The 20,153-nt window shown below is 38.5% G+C and overlaps 1 protein-coding gene across 1 annotated transcript in view; it reads right to left on the reverse strand.

The window, feature by feature from the left end:
- CTR9 (CTR9 homolog, Paf1/RNA polymerase II complex component) overlaps window positions 1–17,960 on the reverse strand; it is a 28,924-nt gene extending 10,964 nt beyond the window's left edge. The window contains exons 1-16 of the mRNA XM_050757382.1: window positions 17,288–17,960; window positions 15,973–16,071; window positions 13,541–13,780; window positions 12,942–13,059; window positions 11,898–11,987; window positions 8,435–8,583; window positions 6,709–6,816; window positions 5,207–5,314; window positions 4,866–5,102; window positions 4,544–4,633; window positions 4,312–4,440; window positions 4,017–4,200; window positions 2,270–2,358; window positions 759–944; window positions 593–680; window positions 263–411 (exon numbers count right to left, since the gene is read on the reverse strand). Of these exons, the coding sequence (XP_050613339.1) occupies window positions 263–411; window positions 593–680; window positions 759–944; window positions 2,270–2,358; window positions 4,017–4,200; window positions 4,312–4,440; window positions 4,544–4,633; window positions 4,866–5,102; window positions 5,207–5,314; window positions 6,709–6,816; window positions 8,435–8,583; window positions 11,898–11,987; window positions 12,942–13,059; window positions 13,541–13,780; window positions 15,973–16,071; window positions 17,288–17,332 (2,109 nt within the window). The 5' untranslated portion in view covers window positions 17,333–17,960. The remainder of the gene's footprint in view (window positions 1–262; window positions 412–592; window positions 681–758; window positions 945–2,269; window positions 2,359–4,016; window positions 4,201–4,311; window positions 4,441–4,543; window positions 4,634–4,865; window positions 5,103–5,206; window positions 5,315–6,708; window positions 6,817–8,434; window positions 8,584–11,897; window positions 11,988–12,941; window positions 13,060–13,540; window positions 13,781–15,972; window positions 16,072–17,287) is intronic.
- Between the last annotated feature and the right edge of the window lie 2,193 nt (window positions 17,961–20,153).

The following is a 20,153-nucleotide window of genomic DNA, read 5'->3' on the forward strand; positions in this document are numbered from 1 at the left end:
AATTATCTCCATTTTATAGATAGGAAAACTGGCTCAGAAGGGATGTCCTTTGCCTGAGGCATGTAATTAATGGTGGAACCAGGACTTCCATCTCTGTCTGGATACCAAAGCCTGGCCTTAGCATTATATAATTATAAATCTCTAAATAGACACAGTATCACAAGAGATAGCATGCAGTTCCATGACAGGGCCAGAATGGCTAAGAAAATATCTGCTCAACAACGAACAAGATATAAAAATATCTTGAAAGAGAAGCTATTACCATCTGAACAGCGCTGATGTACTGCTTTTGCTCCACATAGATGTGTGCTAAGTTCAACCATACATCACTAATATCTGCTGTTGCTTCTCTTACTTGGGCAAATACATCACGAGCTTCACGAAAATATCCTTTGTGGGCCAAAACAGCTCCTAAAGATATAAAAAGGTTCACACTTAAGAATTTTCTAGTTGGAGCCAGAAAAACAACTAAAAATTATATTTTAAAACAACTACATTCATCACATTTTAAGAAAAATTCTGATTTACAAACATTCCTCTGAAAGTATTCATTTAAGACAAATTGTTATAGGTACTCAAGTTTTATAATCACCTATGCCATTGGCAGCATACAGATTCTTTGCATCATTTCTGAGTACTTGTTTGTAGATGGCCAAAGCACGATCTTGATGACGCTTTTCCTATAGAAACAAGCACTCTTAAGATTCAAACAAGAAAGTAGAGTATCAGTTTTGTTTAAAAGGACAAAAAGAGATTACCTTTTCTCGATCTCGGGTGGGCTGATGTAAAGTTTGGAGCCACACGTTGCCAAGGGCTAGCATAGAATAGGTGTCACTCTGTGTGGATGGCTGTTTTAATATCCTCTCAAACTTCTTCTGTCCGGGACCCCATTCTTGTTTTGCCAAATGAAGATTGCCAATCAAAGACCAAGCATCTGGATGATCCTGAAACATACATATATGAAGAAGGAAAATCTGCAGTTTAGTTTGAGATAGATCAATCATCTTCCCACAACAGTTGATTACTGAAGAGGTTTACAAGCTATATTATGACAGTGGTTTTCTTTCTTTTCTTTGTTTCTTTTTTTTTTTTTTTTGCATGGCAATCCAAATTTATTGAACTACTGATGCTAAGTTATACAAAATTGTACCACTTTAATTAAGGCTTTCAGTTTACATTTGGCCACCTCAAAGTAGTTGTAACATTAGGTTGGTCAATTTAAATACTGTGGCTCCCTGTTGGATAGACACACAATCTTTACATCCAAACATTAATGCATACAAAGCAACAAGGCATTGTTAAATAAAACAGCAATACTTACTGCAAATTAGGCCTTGTGACCAATTACATAAGATTAAAATTACTTCCCCACATTCACATCCATAGTACTCGTCCACCATTTAAAATCTCAACCAAAACATTACACATGTGAAACCATCACTAACAGGCAAAAATACTAAACCTGTATATTTGGTATTGCAAATACACTTATGCATGAGCAAGCAAGGGATTCACAATGAGAATCTACAGCTGCAGAAGCCTGAAAATGATTTACAAAAATTGTTAAATCATTAAAAAATTGTTTGAAAATACACACTTCTTGTTGTAGACCCCCACATAACAGTGGTTTTCAAACTGAGAGTTGATACCCATTAGTGAGTTGTAAAATCAATTTAGTTAGTATTCAGTTATCTGCATAGTAAATGCAACAGAATGGAATAAAGTAAAAATATCAGTGTGTCGTCCATTGGCAAAAGCAAATAATGATTTGTGAAACTTTCATTTCAGTTGTTTGTCTACATACACATTTGTGTGTACTAGGCTATGATGTGAAATCTATTTCTTTTTGTGGGCCCTCAAAACGTTTAGATGACCTCTATGGTTCCATCCAAAATCCTAAGATACTATGATTCTATAAAGTTCTCTCATATGGTACTAACTAAACTGAAAGTGAAGTAAACTAGAGTAAACACAGGAGCCAGGTCACATTTGTTGAAGTGGAGTGAAGGGACAGGATGGGGGAAGGGAAGAAAGAACAAGGAAGACAATAGGAAAGATTTATATAAAAAACATGGTCCCTATTTATAACATGATTAATAATGCAACCTAATACATTCTTTAGTATCTAACGAGTGAATGAAAACAAAACAAAACAAAACAAAAAGATGGCAAAACCAGGAAGATGTAGCCATTAAAAGGAAAAACTGATTTATGGGGAAGGAAAAGTGAAAATAATTATTTCTCAAACCTAAGAGTTAATATTACCAACCTGATTAATCTGAAGAGCTTCCTTAAACCAATCTGAAGCCTCATAAAAGTTTCCTTTGTCTCTAGCCATGGCTCCTAGGCGCAAATAGCCTGAAAACATATTTAAAAGTTTTTATATCCCAAATATTAGCTATAAAGTATCATAATTTTAAAGTCGTACTTTTGAAACAAATTTTTTTCATTAATACAGCCATACAAGAAACATAAAAGTCCCAAAGGTCAATAATCAATCATCAATCCAACAAGTTAAAGAATAATTTTGTCACCAACTAGACTTACTGTCTGAAATCTAAGACTTACCTCTGCCACTCCACTCCCAATTCTAGGTCCCTGGTCTAAGTCCTTATCTCAAGCTAAGTTATTTAAAAAGCTTGGAACTGGCCCATTTCTAATTTCTCTCCAATGCACACCATTGTCAGTTACCTTTTTAAAAAAAAGCTGCTTGTAATATGGCAAAATAGTGAAAGTCTGATGAATAGGTATTACTACTTAGAAGACCTGGGCTCTAACTGGGGTTCTTCCATTAAATAACAGTGAAGTGCTACACAAATGTAAGTTGTTGTTTTCTCTAGGAAATGTCACTTCTCTAAAGAAACCAATAATGGTTCACTACTGCCTATCAAATCAATTCAAATTCAGTCTGGCATTCTACTGAAATCTTGCTTATTTTAAATCACTTTTGCATCCATAACAGCATGACAGGCACTAAGTTAATAGCTCCCGATATGCCGGGCATGGTGGCTCACGCCTGTAATCCCAGCACTTTGGGAGGCCATGGTGGACAGATCACCTGAGGTCAGGAGTTCCAGACCAGCCTGACCAATGTGGCAAAACCACATCTCTACTAAAAATACAAAAATTAGTTGGGCGTGGTGGTGGGCCCATGTAATCCCAATTACTCAGGAGGCTGAGGCAGGAGAATCGCACCAACCCGGGAGGCAGAGATTGCAGTGAGCCGAGACTATGACATTGCACTCCAGCCTGGGTGACAGAGCAAGACTCCATCTCACACACACACACACACACACACAAAAAAAGCTCCTGATTTACTAGAGTGAAAACATCATGCTTTAGGTTCTTTTTAAAGAAAGTACAAAAACAAAAAAAAAAAACCCTCATACACACAAATAAAATTAAGTACCCTATGTAAATTATTATTATTTAAAATATAAAGATGGGATCTCGCTATTGGGATTGCTTAGGTTGGTCTCGAACTCCTGGACTCAAGTGATCCCCCTGCCTTGGCCTCCCAAAGTGCTGGGATTCCAGGCATGAGCCACTATGCCAGGCCTAAATTATTTTTTAATTAAAAGCTTTCCATATTTTACAATGTATAGGTTGCAAAACTCAAATTAGGACATTTTAGTAATAATTATTTCAAGGAAAAGCACTTCTCTTTATAAACATTGCAAAAATGTTCATATGAAATCAAAACAGGATGTTTCAAAGGTAAATGCATTATCAAATACGCCAAGGAGTTGTTAAAAGCCTAACAAAAGTAGTTGACCCACTGAAGATAGCGTAGTCATTGAAATATGGTCCAGTTGGTTTTAGTTGCTTATTTATAGCACAAATGTAAGTAAAGCTGCACCTTTGTTTTAAGGCCACAAATCTGCCCTGGAGAAATGGGGACATCAGAACCTTAAAAATTTTTGACTATCAAATCTAAATTTTTTTTCAGGCTAAATTTTTGCTGCTCTTGTGGGAATGAAGGGATTTCATTACATAAAGAAGTTTAAAATCCTTACAGTCAACATAATTAGGATGTTCCCGTAAGATGTTTTTATACAGTTTTTCTGCTTCATGGAATTCACACATCGCCTCATATAGCCTGGCGAGGTTGTATGATGTGGTCACGGAAATGGCGTTATAGTAATGCTCATCATGTTCTGCCTCTGCTTTTGCACGGTCCAATGATGCCAAAAAATATTTCTATGAGAAAGAAAAATCACACTGTTAAAAGACTTAGTTTATACACTTTTTAAAAAGCCGTGCATTCAACTTGATTCAGTATAAAAGAAGGAAATATTTCTATTTTCCTACCTTAGCCTCCCCTAGGTTTCCAAGTCTAAAATGGAGGGCACCCACATTATTGAGAATCTCTGGGGGGACATCGGCCTGCACTTTCTCCTGCAGGATTCGTGTTGCTGTTCCATAGGCTGAAAGGGCACCCTGTATCATGATTGACAGAAAAAGGTATAAGTGGAAGAGAAACACTACACCAGGCTTACAAAAAACACATCATGTGGGAGATTAAAAAACATGACTCAAACACCTGTATATCAGTCTGTTCCAAGATTTGTGCCAATTCAATCCAAGCTTCAACATCATCGGGATACTGTTCCGTGACCTTCTTCAAATGGCCCTGGGATAAAAGAGATTGTTAAGCTGAAGTATTCCATGAATAGGTTGTCAAAATTAAAAGTGGGGGCTATTTAAGTTTGTTTAATAAGTCCATTGTTTGTTATCTAAACTGGAACAAGCTCAGCTAACAAAACTGTTTATATCATATTTCTACTAGCAATAACAGGAAAAGAGAAATGGAAGTTTTGGGATAACTAACAGTAAACAGCTAAGACTTTAAAAAAAAGACGTACCTTGGCAATATCTCGTTTTTCTTGATCTTCTGAGGCAGCATACAGAGAGCCAAGAATTTTCATAGTTTCATAATTATTAGGATAAGCTTTCAAAACCTTCTCAAAGCATTGAGATGCATTTTCTTTGTCACCTCGATAAATATACATTTGTCCCAAACCAAAAAACGGGAGCACAAAAGAGGAAGAAGCAAACTGTGTGGCTTGATAATAGTACTGAAAAGCTTGGTCATAATCTTCCTAAAGAATGAAAATAAAACAAGACGAATATGAACAGAAGTATTGGAAAGACTTAAAACACCATAAGTAAAAAGATTAGACATTTAGAGAAGTTATAAAATTACCTGAACATGGAATGATCTAGCTAGCTGATAGCAGCTCTCTGCTTGCATAGCTTCCACTTCTGTATTATGGAATGCATGGAGGGCCAGATGCTGGACTTTACTATAATCCTGAACGAAGATCAGAAAGTCAACTGAGTGAACTCATAAGACTAGCTTGCATAGCTGTTTTATCTTAGACTAACATTTCATTTACCTGTAAGATACATTTCCATCTTCTCCATAAATAATTGCCTTTCAGTGCTATAACAGTTATAGCCTAATCAATAACTCACTATGAAAGGGTAGTATGTTTCTACAGCCAGAGAGTAAAGCACTGTGGTTAGTCTAAGGTCACATAGCTATTAACCACAGTGCTTTACTCTCTCTGGCTGTAGAAACATATGCTCCTTTCATAGTGAATTATTGACTTTAGACTATTAACTCTTCCTCAATTTACCCATCCACAAAATGGGAATAAGATTACCTACATCATAGAATTACTGTGAAGATTACATAAGTAAATTCATAAAATGCACTTTTTTTTTTTTTTTTTTTTTTTTTTTTGAGACAGGGTCTCACTCTGTCACATGGGCTGTAGTGCAATGGTGCCACTACAGCAATGGCTCACTGCAGCCATGACCCCCCAGGCTCAAGTGATCCTCCCACCTCAGCCTTCTGAGTAACTGAGACTACAGGTATGTGCCACCATGTCCAGCTGATTTTTAAAATTTTTTGTGGAGATGAGGTCTCACTATGTTGCCTGTGCTGGTCTTGAAACCCTGGGCTCAAGCAATCCTCCCACTTCAGCCTCTCAAAGTGCTGGGATTACAGGCATGAGCCACTACTCTCAGTAGATTTAGTATTTTAAGAAACCTAAAATACCACTGCTTCTACAGAATTAGTGGCAACTTAAAAAATACAACATGATCAACATGCAAAATAAACAAAACCGTCAGTGACTCCTTGTTCCCTACATAGTATGTCCAAATTCTGATATTACACAAATGCTCCACTATCTGAATCCAAAGCATTGCCTACCATAAAAATATTATATACTATTTCATAGATATGTGTGTCTTTCCTTTTTCAACTCTCTGGTGACCTCTTCCTAAAAACCTAGTTCAAAAGCTCTGCAGCCTTGGTGAAAATTCACCTTAGCCACCTGACCACTTCCTCATTTCTCTACCATAAATGAGTAGATACCTTTATTTTTACACTTACATTTGTTTACATGGCTGCTTTTTCTATGAAACTGAACTCCCTGAGTACAGAAACCATGTTTTACTCATCTCCACATCACCACCACAGTGTTGGGTACAGTATGTAGGGGTCAATAAATATTAAGCAAATAAATGAATAAACAAACGTATGTACCCCCACGTAACTAATACAACAAACTCTATAATTTGGAGGGGGGGAAAATCTGACATTTTCAAGTTTCTTTCCAAGTTTAAAAAAGAAATAAAATATCGATTGCAGTATAGAAAAACAAAAATCAGAATTTAAAAATAAATGATTTCTACCTTTTTGAAGAAAAAGTGATTTGCCAAGTGGTTCAATACCATAGGGTTGCTAGGATCAATAGTATAGGCTCTGGAAAGAAGCTGGACGCCATTTTTAATGGAATCAGCCTAAAAGAAAACATTGCAACAAGGTGGAGTGAAAACAATACTAAATCAGCACTTTTCAAAGTTTTCTTCAGTCACAAGAAATAAGGTTATAAACCCTAAGATCAGACACTAAAACAGATTAGAAGCCTCTTATGATTTTTAAATATCTGTATTGCATTTGTAATTAAATCTCCCTTTTAATCCTTAATTTTTTTGTGTGTCACTTTTTTTCCCCTCTTTATTTTCTTGTTCAGTTCTTGCTTGAGACTTACCTACTTTATTAGTCCCTGCCCCTACTTCTCCCACAAAAAGCCACCTTTGTTTTTATTTATTTATATTCATTTTTATTTTTTTCCAGACAGGATCTCACATGTTGCCCAGGATAGAGTGCATTGGCATGAACACAGCTCACCGCAGCCTTGACCTCCTGGGCTCAAACAACCCTCCCGCTTTGATCTCCCAAAGTGTTGGGATTATAGGTGATAGCCACCATGCCTGGCCTTTACCACCTTTGGTTTTATTGAACCGAGCTGTTTTCTTCATGTGGCTGATACTGGTGGATTACCCAACAGCCATTTTATCACTTATCCTGCTAACAGAATCCAGATTTTGTAGCCTGTGAAAATCTTTTGAGTTTAGGAAGGAAAGCTCCCTTCCCCTCTTCCCCAGGCCTGGGGCATGAATCATGACTGACCTACACCAGTCCAGATAATCTATTCCTCTGGCCTAAGGTAGTGGTTCTCAACTGAGGATGAAGTCATGTTTGGTTATCACAACTGGAGGAATGCTACCGGCATTTAGTGGGTAGAGGCCAGGGATGCTGTTAAAATAAACATCCTACAATGGAAGGGACAGTTCCCCACAACAAAGAATTATCCAGCCCAAAATGTCAATAGTAATGAGGCTGAGAAACCTGGGCATACATGTTTTGGACAATTATACATAAAGGGAAGCATAATGGAGAGCTTCCTTCTCAATACAAGACAGGGCTTCTCTAAGAGAATGCCTTTTTATCCTTTCCCTTTCCTCTCTCTTTATAAGATCAATGTAATTAACGAGAAGCTGGAGATGCTGCAGCCATCTTGTGACTATGAGGTGACAGACATGATGAAGAAAGGCTGCACATTAAGGAAGGGAGGACAGAATTATATAAAATCATAGGTTTGATGACAAGGAGCTATTAAATTTGAGACCTTTGACAACTGGTTTAGTGAACAGTAAAAGCCCTTATGTTTAAAGCACTGAGATGTGTTTTTTGTTACTTGCAGTGGAAGCATTCCAAACTGATATACAAGTCTACAACCCCTTATCTGAGATTCTGAAATCTAAATGCTCTAAAAAACAAGTGTTTTTTTTTTTTTTTTTTGGTAATCTTGGAGCAAACTCATTTGGTGGCAATACTACCTGAATTGTAACACTATCCTACTAGTGTGAACAGTCTATCATTTTGCCACACAAATGTAAGTTTGCTTTTGGGGTAGTGCCCCAATAACTGGGTATTATACATTACAAAGTATAGGTACCTTTCTGTAATCTGTAGTCTTAATTTCTAAGACACATCTGGCTCCGAGAGTTTTAGGTAAGAGGCTGTGGGCTTGACAAAGCAGTTAGAAGCTAGATACTTTTTTCACTTACATACCTCTTTATTGTTGAGTTCTAGAACAGCCAGTCCAACTAACGCTCCCACACATTTGGAATTGAGTTCCAGGGCTCTGCTGAATGCCAGACGAGCTTTTTCCAGTTTGTTAAGTTTCACAAAGCAATGACCCATTCCTAAACGAACTTCCGCTATAAAATGAAGTCATTCAATTTGTTAAACTAGGGCATTTTTTAGGGTTCAATTACAAAAATGCTTAAACATTCTCTATTTGTGAGTTGCAAAATCCCCCAAATTAACCTCAGTATAACTACACTATAAAATCTTTTGATCTATCACAAACTTGGTTTCCTTGGAGGCTACATCATACCACGTTCCAACCCTCTCCCCTATCACCGACACATTTCTCACCATAGAACAGAATACTATAATACTGGTATTTTTCTTGTCTTCTAACAATGCTGCTAACCATATCTTCAATTTCTCATTACTGAAGAATGATTTTTAAACAGAGAACAAAAGTTCCACTAAGACCTTAAATGTGACTGATTATGTGCACATACCATTGTTCCCCTCAGAGCTATGCTCACATGTGCTACCTCATTTCAAGACCATGCGAAAACACAAACAAGTTCCCATCTAAAGCCAATTGCCATACTGGTCACTAGATGCCCTCTTATCTATTTAAGGATACTGCTTCAGCAACCCTCCCCTATTTTTTCTCTCTACTGGATCATTCATTCTCATCTATACATAAACATTCTTCCATCTTATAAAAATCCTCTCTTGAATATCTCTTTCCAGTTGTCAATCATGTCTGTTCTTCCTTTGATAGCAAAACTCCCAGAAAGATCTAGCTACGCTTGCTATGTCTAATTCCTTTCCTTCCATTTTCTCTTGAATACACTCCAGTGAAGCTCTCACCCCACTATTCCAGTAAAACTGCTTTTATCAAGGTCACTATGGATTTGTATGCTGCTAAATCCAATGATCAATTCTGTCCTTATTTTACTTGGCCTAACAACAGAATTTGACACTGTTGGTCATCATCTTCTTTTGGAAACATTTTACGTTTGCTTTTAAGGACAATGCACTTACCCTATTTTCCTCCTATACCTCTGGCTATTATCTTCTCAGTCTCCTTTGCGGATTCTTCCTTATTTTCCTTATCTCTTAATGCCAGAGTGCTCTAGGGCTCCACCTTCAGACCTCTTTTCTATTTGCACTCATTCCCAGCTTTATACACTATCTATATGTTGATGATTTCAGCCCAGACCTCTTTCCTGAATTCCAGCCTTTCTGAGCTCTTTGTCAATTTTAAATAACGGGATTTGGAAAATATGATTAAGTATAGAGTTTACTGGGGTGCAAGCTGTGAGAATGGCCACTGGAAAAGTACTGACTCCAAATGAGTGATATCAGCGTTTTCCAAAGTGAAAAAGTTAAAGTTTTAATTATTTGGGGGAAACAGAGAAGTTCTAGCAGGATTATAACATTTTAAAATATAACACCAGGTGCATATGTTACAGCAATTTGATTGGTTACAAATTGCTATATTCTAAAAAGATTATTTTATTGCTCCATGTGAGGGGGGTCTTATTTGTGGCACCATTTGATCTTAATTATTTACAGCAAAAAAAAAGGCAGAAATTGCAACTGCATGCCACGTGACTCAGATTGTATAGCCACATTCTTCTCAAGGCTCAGGATAAAGCTCGAAAAGCTTTAAGTTTGAACTGTTTAATTTGCCAACTTATATGTCTAAAAGGTATTTCAAACTTTTCATGTCTAAAACTAGTTCCACTTAAACTATTTCCCAAATATAATAAAATATAACTCTACTTTTCCAATTGCTTGTGCAAGGGAGTTATCTTTGACTCTTCCTCTCTGTTTCACACATCATATCTACTCCATCAGCTCTCCTTTCAAGACACGTGTAGAATCTGACCACTTGTACCAACTCCACTATTACCTCCCTAGTGTGAGCCACAATCACCTCTGACCTGCCTGCCTGCAGATGCCTTCTTCCTGCTCTCCCTGCTTCTGTCCTTGACCCCCTCCCCTTGAGCCCCACTCTAATCTCAACCCCAAAGCTCCAACAATCCTTTTAAATATAGGTCAGATCATGTCACTCCTCTGCCCAATGCTCTCCAATGGCTTCCCGTCTCTGTTGGTGTAAAAGCTAAAGTCCTTACAATAATCTGTGATGCCCTGTGTGATTAGTCAGTTCCTGGTTATAGTTTTGACCCCATTTCTTACTACTTCTCACCCCCACTCTTTCTCCATTCCAGATACAATGGCCTCCTTATTCTTCCTTAAACTTTCCTCTTTCCTCTGGACCTTTGTACCTTCTATGCTTTCTCTCTAGGAGTGGTCTTCTCCTATATATCTGCCTGGCTTCTGGTTGTTTTTTAGGTCTTCACACAAACGTTACTATCTCTGATGAGTTTCCTTGGTCATCCTTTCTAAGCAACTCCTGATGCTTCTCACACCCTTTTTCTGCTTTATTCTTCTCCTTAGCTCTTACTGGTAGCTTACACATCATACATATTTTACTATTTATCTTGCCCACTGAAAACTGAATTCCATGAGGGTAGGAACTTTTGTCTCTTTGGTTAATTGCTACATTCTCAGGGTTTAGAACTGTGCCTGTCACATACTCAATAAAAACTTGCTACATGAATGACATTTCGGAAAGAAAAATAATATAGGGCAAAAAGATTATATTATAATCTACTATCCAGACTTTTTTTTTCTTGAGACAGGGTCTTGCTCTGTTGCCCAGGCTGGAGTGCCATGGCATGAACATGGCTCACTGCAGCCTCAAATGCCTAGGCTCAAGCAATCCTTCTGCCTTAGCCTCTTGTGTAGCTGTGACCACAAACACTATCATGTGCAGCTGATTTTCTATAGAGACGGGGGTCTCACTTTGTTGTGCAGGCTGGTCTCAAATTCCTGGGCCCAACAAGCAATCCTTCTACCTCAACCTCCCAAAGTGCTGCGATTACAGGTATGAACCACTGCGCCCAGCCCCTATCTATTTTTTTTTCCCCTTGAGACAGGGTCTCGTTCTGTTGCCCAGGCTGGAATGCAATGGCACAATCATGGCTCACAGCAGCCTCAACCTCCCAGACTCAAGTGATCCTCCAGCCTCAGCCTCCTAAGGAGCTGGGACCATGGGTGTGTGCCACCATGCTGATGTAACTTTTTCATTTTTTGTAGAGACAGGGTCTCACTACGTTGCCCAGGCTGGTCTCAAACTCCTGGGCTCAAGTGGTCCTCCTGCCTCAGCCTACCAAGTGCTGGGATTATTGGCATGAGCCACTGCACCTGGCCTTACCATCCAGTTTTTGACTCAAACGTAGCACTAAAAAAAAAAAAATCATGATTCTGACACTTCAATAATCTAACAATATCTTTTCATAACTAACTTCATAAGCAACTGACAAATCCTCAATGTTTTAAGCTGGGTCATACACAGTTTGGACATAAATTTTTCTCTTACCTGGACATCCTGGGTTAGTACGCAATGCTTTCTTATAGTAAGCAAGAGCTCCTCTGTAATCCTTCTTGTTGAAGGAAATGCAAGCTTTACCTGTAAAGATTTTTAAAAATAAACATAGTGTCTGATTAAAGGCCACAAGTCTATTATGCTTTACACTAACTTATCTAAGTTAAATACATCGCTCAGTAAGAAATACTTGAAAACAGTGAACAAAATTTCATATTAAAAATTCGTTTTTCATAAAAGTATATTAATTTATGTCTAAAAATAAAACTTCCTGTTTTTATGTGAAATGTTATGAAGTTAGCAAACTAACATAGGAACAGACAACTGAATACTGCCTGTTTTCACTTATAAGTGGGAGCTAAATGATGAGAACACATGGACACACAGTGGTGAACAACACATACTGGGGCCTTTTGGAGGGTGGAGGGTGGGAGGAGGAAGAGGATCAGGAAAAATAACTAATAGATACTAGGCTCAATACCTGAGTGATGAAATAACCTGCACAACAAACCCCCATGACACAAGTCTATCTATGTAACAAACCTGCACTTGTATCCCTGAACTTAAAAACAGTTTAAAAAATGTTATAAAATAATAATTGAAATAGCTTGAAGTTGTCTAAGTAGAGATTGCTTATTGGCTCTTCAGAAGTGAATAACCAATTACTCTTTTTTGAAAAAATTATTTTTTGTAGAGATGGGGTCTTGCTATGTTGCCCCAGCTGGTCTTGAACTCCTGGTCTCAAGTGATCCTCCTGCCTCAGTCTCTCAAAGGGCTGGGATTACAGGTATAACGAGACAGGGTCTCAAAGTGCTGAAATCACACTGTGCCTGGCCTAAATAATAATTACTCTTAACGGGTATATATTTTATTTCCACAATTTCAACAATATTTGTTGTAGGCAATTTCATTTGTAACAACATAAAGCTCTTCTACTGTGCTGTCTAGCTGAGTTATTAAGAAGCTATTACAAAGAAATATATTATAGGCATATGCTGAAAACAATTGTTTCCTAATATGTTGCCAAAGATCACTTACCAAGAAGGGCTGGAATATTATTTGGAGACTGATTGAGTACAAAATGAAACTGTGCATCAGCTTGATCCATTTTGTCACCCTCAAGGAGGCAAAAGCAGGCTCTTCCCAACAAATGGTTCTATAAAGTAATGTATTATCTTAGACTTTACCCCCATATACCATGAACGTGTAACACTAAAGTGAAAACCAAATAGCAAGGAGGTGGAGCACAATGCAAATTCCCCTATCAAATGTAATGTGCTTAAGCTAATAACAAGTAATTCTTAATTACAAAATGAGAAATTATCCTGAAATGTAAGTCTTCTGCGCCAGTAACAATGACCAAAAGAAAAATTTTAATTCCTTAAAATATCCTTGAAATTCACCTGGAGATAATAAAATTACTGGTGCAAGTTTTATGTACTAAATTTGCCCATATTACTTAAACAGTACAAAAACCAAAGCATTCCAATTTTAATGAGGAACCTTTCTTCTTTTTGACTCTATCAACCATGTTATTTGAAGAAAAACTCTTTCAAAAAATCTGCTCTCACACACATTTTGCTTTCATGTGCTTTTCCCCCCTTCATAAATGGAAAGAAATTTGACTTTATTTTTACCTGATCATACATAATAATTTTATCGGCCATTGTGTACAATAAGGTGGCCTGTGTAATAAGATCCTTTTTATTGTCCTTATTCTTTTCTTTCCGAGCCTGTTGTACATAATACGCTGCCAATGTATCCAAGCAAGTCATCTGGTCTTTTTCATGGTCTCTATAGTCCAAATTGCCATCTATACGTGCTGCTTCCAACAATTTTACAAACTCTTCTGTTTTTCCTTGCTTGTAGTATTCCAGCTATAGGTAATGAAACAAATTAGAATCACTAAAGCATATGTCCATATAAAAAGTTGTACATAAATGTTTATAGCAGCTTTTTTTGTAATAACAAAAAACTGGAAACAATCAAAATGTTGATTAACAGGTGAATGGATAAACAAGCTGTGGTGTATCCATAAAAAGGATACTATCCTACAATGAAAAGGAATGAACTATTAATACATGCTACAACATGGATAAATCTCAAAGTAATTATGCTGAACGAAAGAAATCAGACCAAAAAAAAGAGTACATATTGTGTGATCCTATTTATATAAAACTCTAGAAAACATAAAACAATCTCTAGTGTCAGAAAGCAGACCAGTGATTGTCTGGCACAGGGATTAGGGGTGGGGTGGGGGGCTTGTGGGGAGTGGTACAGAGGACAGTTTTGGAAGGCGATGGATGTATTCATTAACCTTGATTGTGGTGATGGCTTCAGAGGTATATACAGATGATAAAACTTATCAAATGGTAAATGTCAAATATGTGCAATTTATTATAAATCCATTAGACTTTAATAAAGCTGTTTAAAAAACTGGAGTGACTTAAAATGTTCCAAATCTGCTACTTATCTAGCAATAGTTGATTTCTAACTAAAATTTTCAGACAAGTGGAGCCTAAGAGAGAAAACAAGAGTGAAAGATATGAAGAATTCTAAATAGAAAACTTGGCTTCTGGTTCTAGATCTACCAAAAATTATCTGTGATTTGGGCCTGTTTAATAACTTCTCTAGGCATCTGTCTGACTTATAAATAATAAAAGAAATATCCACTAGGTGTGGTGGTATGCACCTGTAATCTACTACTTGGGATGCTGCAGTGGCAGGATGGCTTGAGCCCAGGAGTTTGAGTCTAGCCTGGGCAAAATAGAGAGACTCTGTCTCTATGTGGACTATCCACCATTTATTAACCACTGACTATTGGTCATATACCATGAAAGGAATTTCATATACATATTCTCTAATCTGTACAACCACTCGATGAGGTAGATGCTAACATCTCTATATTTTAAATGCGGACATATGCTCAGAAGTTAGATCACTTGTTTAAGGTCACATAGCTAGTTAGCAGCCATGCCGAGACTTGATCTAACCCCAAAGCCTACATTCTTTTCCCTATAAAAATCTATATCCCACAATGTTTCATTAATCTATTCTACTACAGGTGCCATGCTAATCCTCCAATATTCTAATTTTTGTTTAAGTGCTGTTAAGGAAGGCATATGTACTTAAAAAAAAAATTTTTTTTATATATATATACACACACACACACACACACACACCCTAAATTACTGTATGGTTTTAAAAAATGTGTGTGACAAGGAGGCTTGGTCTCCATTGAATAAGCAAACTTGGCACTTCAAGTCAAGAAGGCACTGCTTGTCACTGAAAATACTTCTCTGTAAATCCACATCCAAAAGGAAGAAACTCTTAGAGCAGTCTTGAGCATGGGATATAAGCCCAATTCCAGACCTATGTCTCTGATTCTTCAAGACAATATTAGGAGACTCTTCTGTATGTTTGTATGAAAGCAGTGTGGCACATCTCCTTAGGAATAATGACTGTAACATTTATATTACCTATTCCTATAAAAAGGAAACATCATTATGCAGCTGATGCTGGCAAGTAGAGGATATAGAATTTTAGGCTTTCTGACTGGATTTTCTTGAGAATCTCCAGTAAGATTCACATTGAAGGAGACTAAATAGGACAAAAAATGTAAGCCTGAGATAAACTTCACCCAAAAGAACTTCTGTGGGGTTTTCCTGGAACCTAATCACTTTCTAGAATATTTTTAGGGAAATGTTTTATTATTATAGGAAACAATGTTAAGCAGCAATGTTCACACAGAAGCACTTCCCTTCTTTTCACCTTGTCTATAAACCATAAGGCAGCCTTCACTGAGCAAGCACTAAATAATCACATATTCAATATAGAGTAGTACTTAAATGAATTTTGCCTTTACCAACATACACTGATTCACCAGTAGAGTAGCATATCACTTAGGAAAATGGCCTTATTGTTTCATAAATTATTAACACAATTAATTTCCATACACATGGTATAATTAATCTATCATGCAGCCAAGCTGGCTATTACTATATCTGAAAACAGAAACTACATATTTTCCAGTCAACAAATAAAATATATTTGCTACTTGAATACTGACCGCCAAAGCAATCCATATGTGCAGTTGTGTGTGTTCCTGTTTCAGAATACTGATAACTTCATCTCCCTCCGGTAACTGATCGAAGTCAAGTTCAATGACCTAAAATACAAAATGTAGGTCTTAACTCTTATTCCGCTTTAAAATTCAAATTTCATCTGTGCTGCTTTTCTTGAATATAATCAACATGCATATACATAGAGTAGGTGTTCACTTTCACTACGGTTGAGCTAATACATGTTAATGTTTAAGGAGTACATGACAAATAGGTTATACTATAATAAAGAGCGAGCACAGAGAAGCAAACAAACCCTGCTACTTGTCCCCAAATCACTGGAACTATAAAATGCTAGAAATGGTCTGCTTACTCAAAAATAACAAAACAAAATCCTACTTAACATAGAATCCAAGTAAAGTGCAGATAAGCACCCTAGAGACTCTCATGCCATAGGTCTGACTCCTTGAGATGCATGACCCTACAGGCCATGCAAAGTTGAATGCCACTGCACACATTAATCATGGAGGTGGCACCTGCGTGTAACAGACAGTCCTGACTGTAAGCACAAAAATAATAATAGGAAAATGTCCTGGAATTAGAGGCAATGACTACACAACTTTGCGAATACACTAAAAACCACTGAATTTTATACCTCAATATTATATCTCAAACAAAAAAAATAAAAATAAGAGTATAAGATATACAAGAAGACTGAACATCAAAGCTGAGAGCTTTACTCAGACAAGCCACAGGCCACCCATGAGTGAGACATAGGTAAACGAGAGGAGGTTAAATTCTATCAGCACACAGGGGCGGCTAAATCTTGGGCTATCTCGCTGAAGGAGAGTTGATGTAGAGAACATAGTGCACCATGACAGACTCGAGTTTCTAAGGGAGAAGAGGTGACCTCCTATATATTCCCAGGGAAAGATCTCGAGCTTGAGCAGCATATAAACCCCGGTAACATCAGAGCCCACCTCTGTAATCTGCGAGGTGTTTTACAGTTTATCGGGTACTCTCACACCTCTGCTCCCGCGTGTTGTTTAGGAAAAGAGTAGCGCACTGTCAAATACGAATAGGCTGGAGAGGAACTTTCAAGAACTCCTTCTCCGAGTGGCCCTGAGGCTGCAGAGACGCGGTGCTCCCTGCCCGAGAGGGCACAGGAGCTGAAGAAGAAGATGATCAGACCTTGGCCAGGGATTCTGATCAGGGCTCTTAGGGAAGGAGGATGCTTTCGCTTCAGAAACGAAGTCGAGCGAAGTCGGTGGGGGCGATCGTACAAGTTCACGGCCCCCACCCGCCTCCATACACGACACTTACCTCGTCAGTGTCCCGGAGGGGAATCTCGATGGAGCCCCGCGACATGATGGGGTCAGAAGGCGAGCAAGTGTCTCGCCCCGCCGCTCCGCAGCCGGTAGTCTCCGCTTCAGGCTAGTCCAGAGGTGAGTGACGGCTCCGGCTCTGGTCTTGACTGCCGCCCCGCGGCGCCGCCAGAGCTCTGGCTTCTCCTTCCCGTCAGCCGCTTAAACAACGAGCAGCGGACGGCGGACGGCCACTTCCGGCGACCCCGCCCCCTGTCCCGGAAGCACTCCCGCGGGAGCGTGCCCTACGCGAGCTCGCCCTGTGGCTCCGGTGTTTCCGTTTTGGTGTTGGCGGTTCAGAAGCTTTCGTTGGCGTGTCAGCTGTAGGGCTGTAGGGTGTGACCCGAGAGCCTGCAGGACCTTCGGAACCATGTGGCGTTTGACTTTCCTCAGCGCTGGCTCGGCCCCAGATGAAAGCTTGGAAGGCGTAGCCGCTTGGTCCCGCGGTGGGCGGGGCCTCTGCCTGACGTGGACCTCTTGGGATGGGCCTGGCCAATCCTGTTGTCTTCCCAAGATTGTTGTGGATAATTCTATCTTTCGTTCTGCAATCCAATCATTAGTTCATCTTTTGGTCCCCGTTGGGTGTAAGTCATACCTATGATACCTTTGTGACTAGTTTAAATAAAAAATTTACAATTAATTCGGTAATCATTGTGATAATTCATGTCTTTTTTTTTTTTTTGGTTCTTCGAAGCATGTAAGAGGATCTAGTGTATTTGTGATTTAAATAAAATTGCAGAAGAGGCCGGGCGCGGTGGCTTACGCTTGTAATCCCAGCACTTTGTGAGGCCAAGGCGGGCGGATCATCTGAGGTCAGGAGTTCGAGACCAGCCTGACCAGCATGGTGAAACCCTGTCTCTACTAAAAATGCAAAAATTAGCTCTGCGCGGTGGTGGGCGCCTGTAATCCCAGCTACCCGGGAGACTGAGACAGGAGACTCGCTTGAACCCGGGAGGTGGAGGTTGCAGTGAGCCGGGTAGGCCCCACTGCACTCCAGACTGGGGACCGATCGAGACTCCACCTCAAAAAAAAAAAAAAAAAAAGAAATTAATTTTAGTAATATATTTTATTTAACGTGATATATCCAAAATCTCATTTCAACATGTAATCAATATAAAAATTCAGATAATTTTTACATTTTTAATACTAAGTCTTGAAAATTCGGTATGTATTTCACATGTATACACTGTCTCAGTTGCCTGATTTTAAGTGGAAATATTGGATCTGTGTTTAGATTTCATAAAGTTTGCAGTTGAAAAAATAGGTTCGCATACTTTAGTTTTTCCAAAATTTAAATTAATTAAAATTTTTTGAAATTAAATTCCTTAATTGGATTAGTCATATTTCAAGTGTTCCATAGCCACATGTGGTTAGTGAATACTGCATTGGATGGCATCATACAGTATTTCCCAGAAATACTGTTTAATACATTTTAAAGTTTATAAAGTAAGCATTAAACAAAAGTACAAATAGTGGTGATTGTTATTCTCCATGCCCAAAAGCCTCCCTGATATTAAAAACTCTATTGATAGGTTTGGTTTTTCAGTTATTTGCATCCAAAGCATCATACCTGATAATGCATAGTGCCATGATTGGGGCACTCAATTTAGAGTGGGATTTGGAGGAAGTGACATTAAGTTGCATCTGGGAAAATGAGTTTGACAGGTAAAGTATGTAGGGGAATGTGTACCAGAGGGGACAGCATGTTGGGGAAGAGCTTTGAGAACCTGCAAGGTCATGTGACTAGAATGTAGAAAATGAGGGGGAGAGTGGCGTAAGTTGAAGTTGGTATAAGAAGTACCCAGACATGCTGGGCTTTATTCATATAAAGCAAAACTGACATCTTGTCCTGTTTCCAAAATGAATGAGTGTACACATTATATCCCACAGGAAAAACAAAATACTTTGTGTTCTGAAATAAACCGTGAAACAAGAGTATCACACTATCTGTAGTCTCCAAAGTGAACAAAACTTTCAGCATTTCCCATATATTACTGACTCTCTTACAAGTTAATTGCTGACTTTTGTAATGCTACAGTCTGAAGACATGTGGGAGCTTGGGGTCATATGGCAGTCATATGAGAAAATTGCCGTTTTCCTACCATGAAGCAATTAACTGTAAACCTTGGTATGTGTGCATTTGATGTATCAGTTCTTCTAAAGCCTAAATTCACTTGTATACTTTTGCAAGTGTTTTTGTAAGTAAACTTTTTTTTTCTAAATGCTTTTGTCCTTCAGAATTTCTTTTGACTTAGTATATATTAATGATTTGGGGTTTTATCTTACATGCAAAGTGATTGAAAGGTTTTAAGTGATGGGTATGTGTCAATGAGAGGGAGAAAGAATAAAAGAGAATTGATTTTGGCCAGGCGTGGTGGCTCATGCCTGTAATTCCAGCACTTTGGGAGGCCGAGGTGGGCCTATTGCATGAGCTTAAGAATTCAAGACCAGTCTGGGCAGCATGGTGAAACTTCGTCTCTACTAAAGATACAAAAATTAGCTGGGTGTGGTGGTGCACACCTGTAATCCCAGCTACTCAGGAGGCTGAGGCACGAGAATCGCTTGAACCCTGGAGGCAGAGGTTGCAGTGAGCCAAGATCATACCACTGCACTCCAGCCTGGGCGACAGAGCGAGACTCTATCTAAAAATTAAAAAAAAAAAGAATTAATTTTAAAAGATTGTTCTGGCTATGTTGTGGAAGATGGATAGGAAAGTGTCTTGAGAGGATGTGGGCAGACCACTTAGGAAACTGCTGTCCAGGTCACAGATGATAAATAGGAATAGGTTTAAGACAGTGGAGGTGGAGAGAAGTGGATGGATTTAA

Source organism: Macaca thibetana, chromosome 14 (genome assembly GCF_024542745.1).
Source record: "Macaca thibetana thibetana isolate TM-01 chromosome 14, ASM2454274v1, whole genome shotgun sequence".
Lineage (NCBI taxonomy): Eukaryota > Metazoa > Chordata > Mammalia > Primates > Cercopithecidae > Macaca > Macaca thibetana.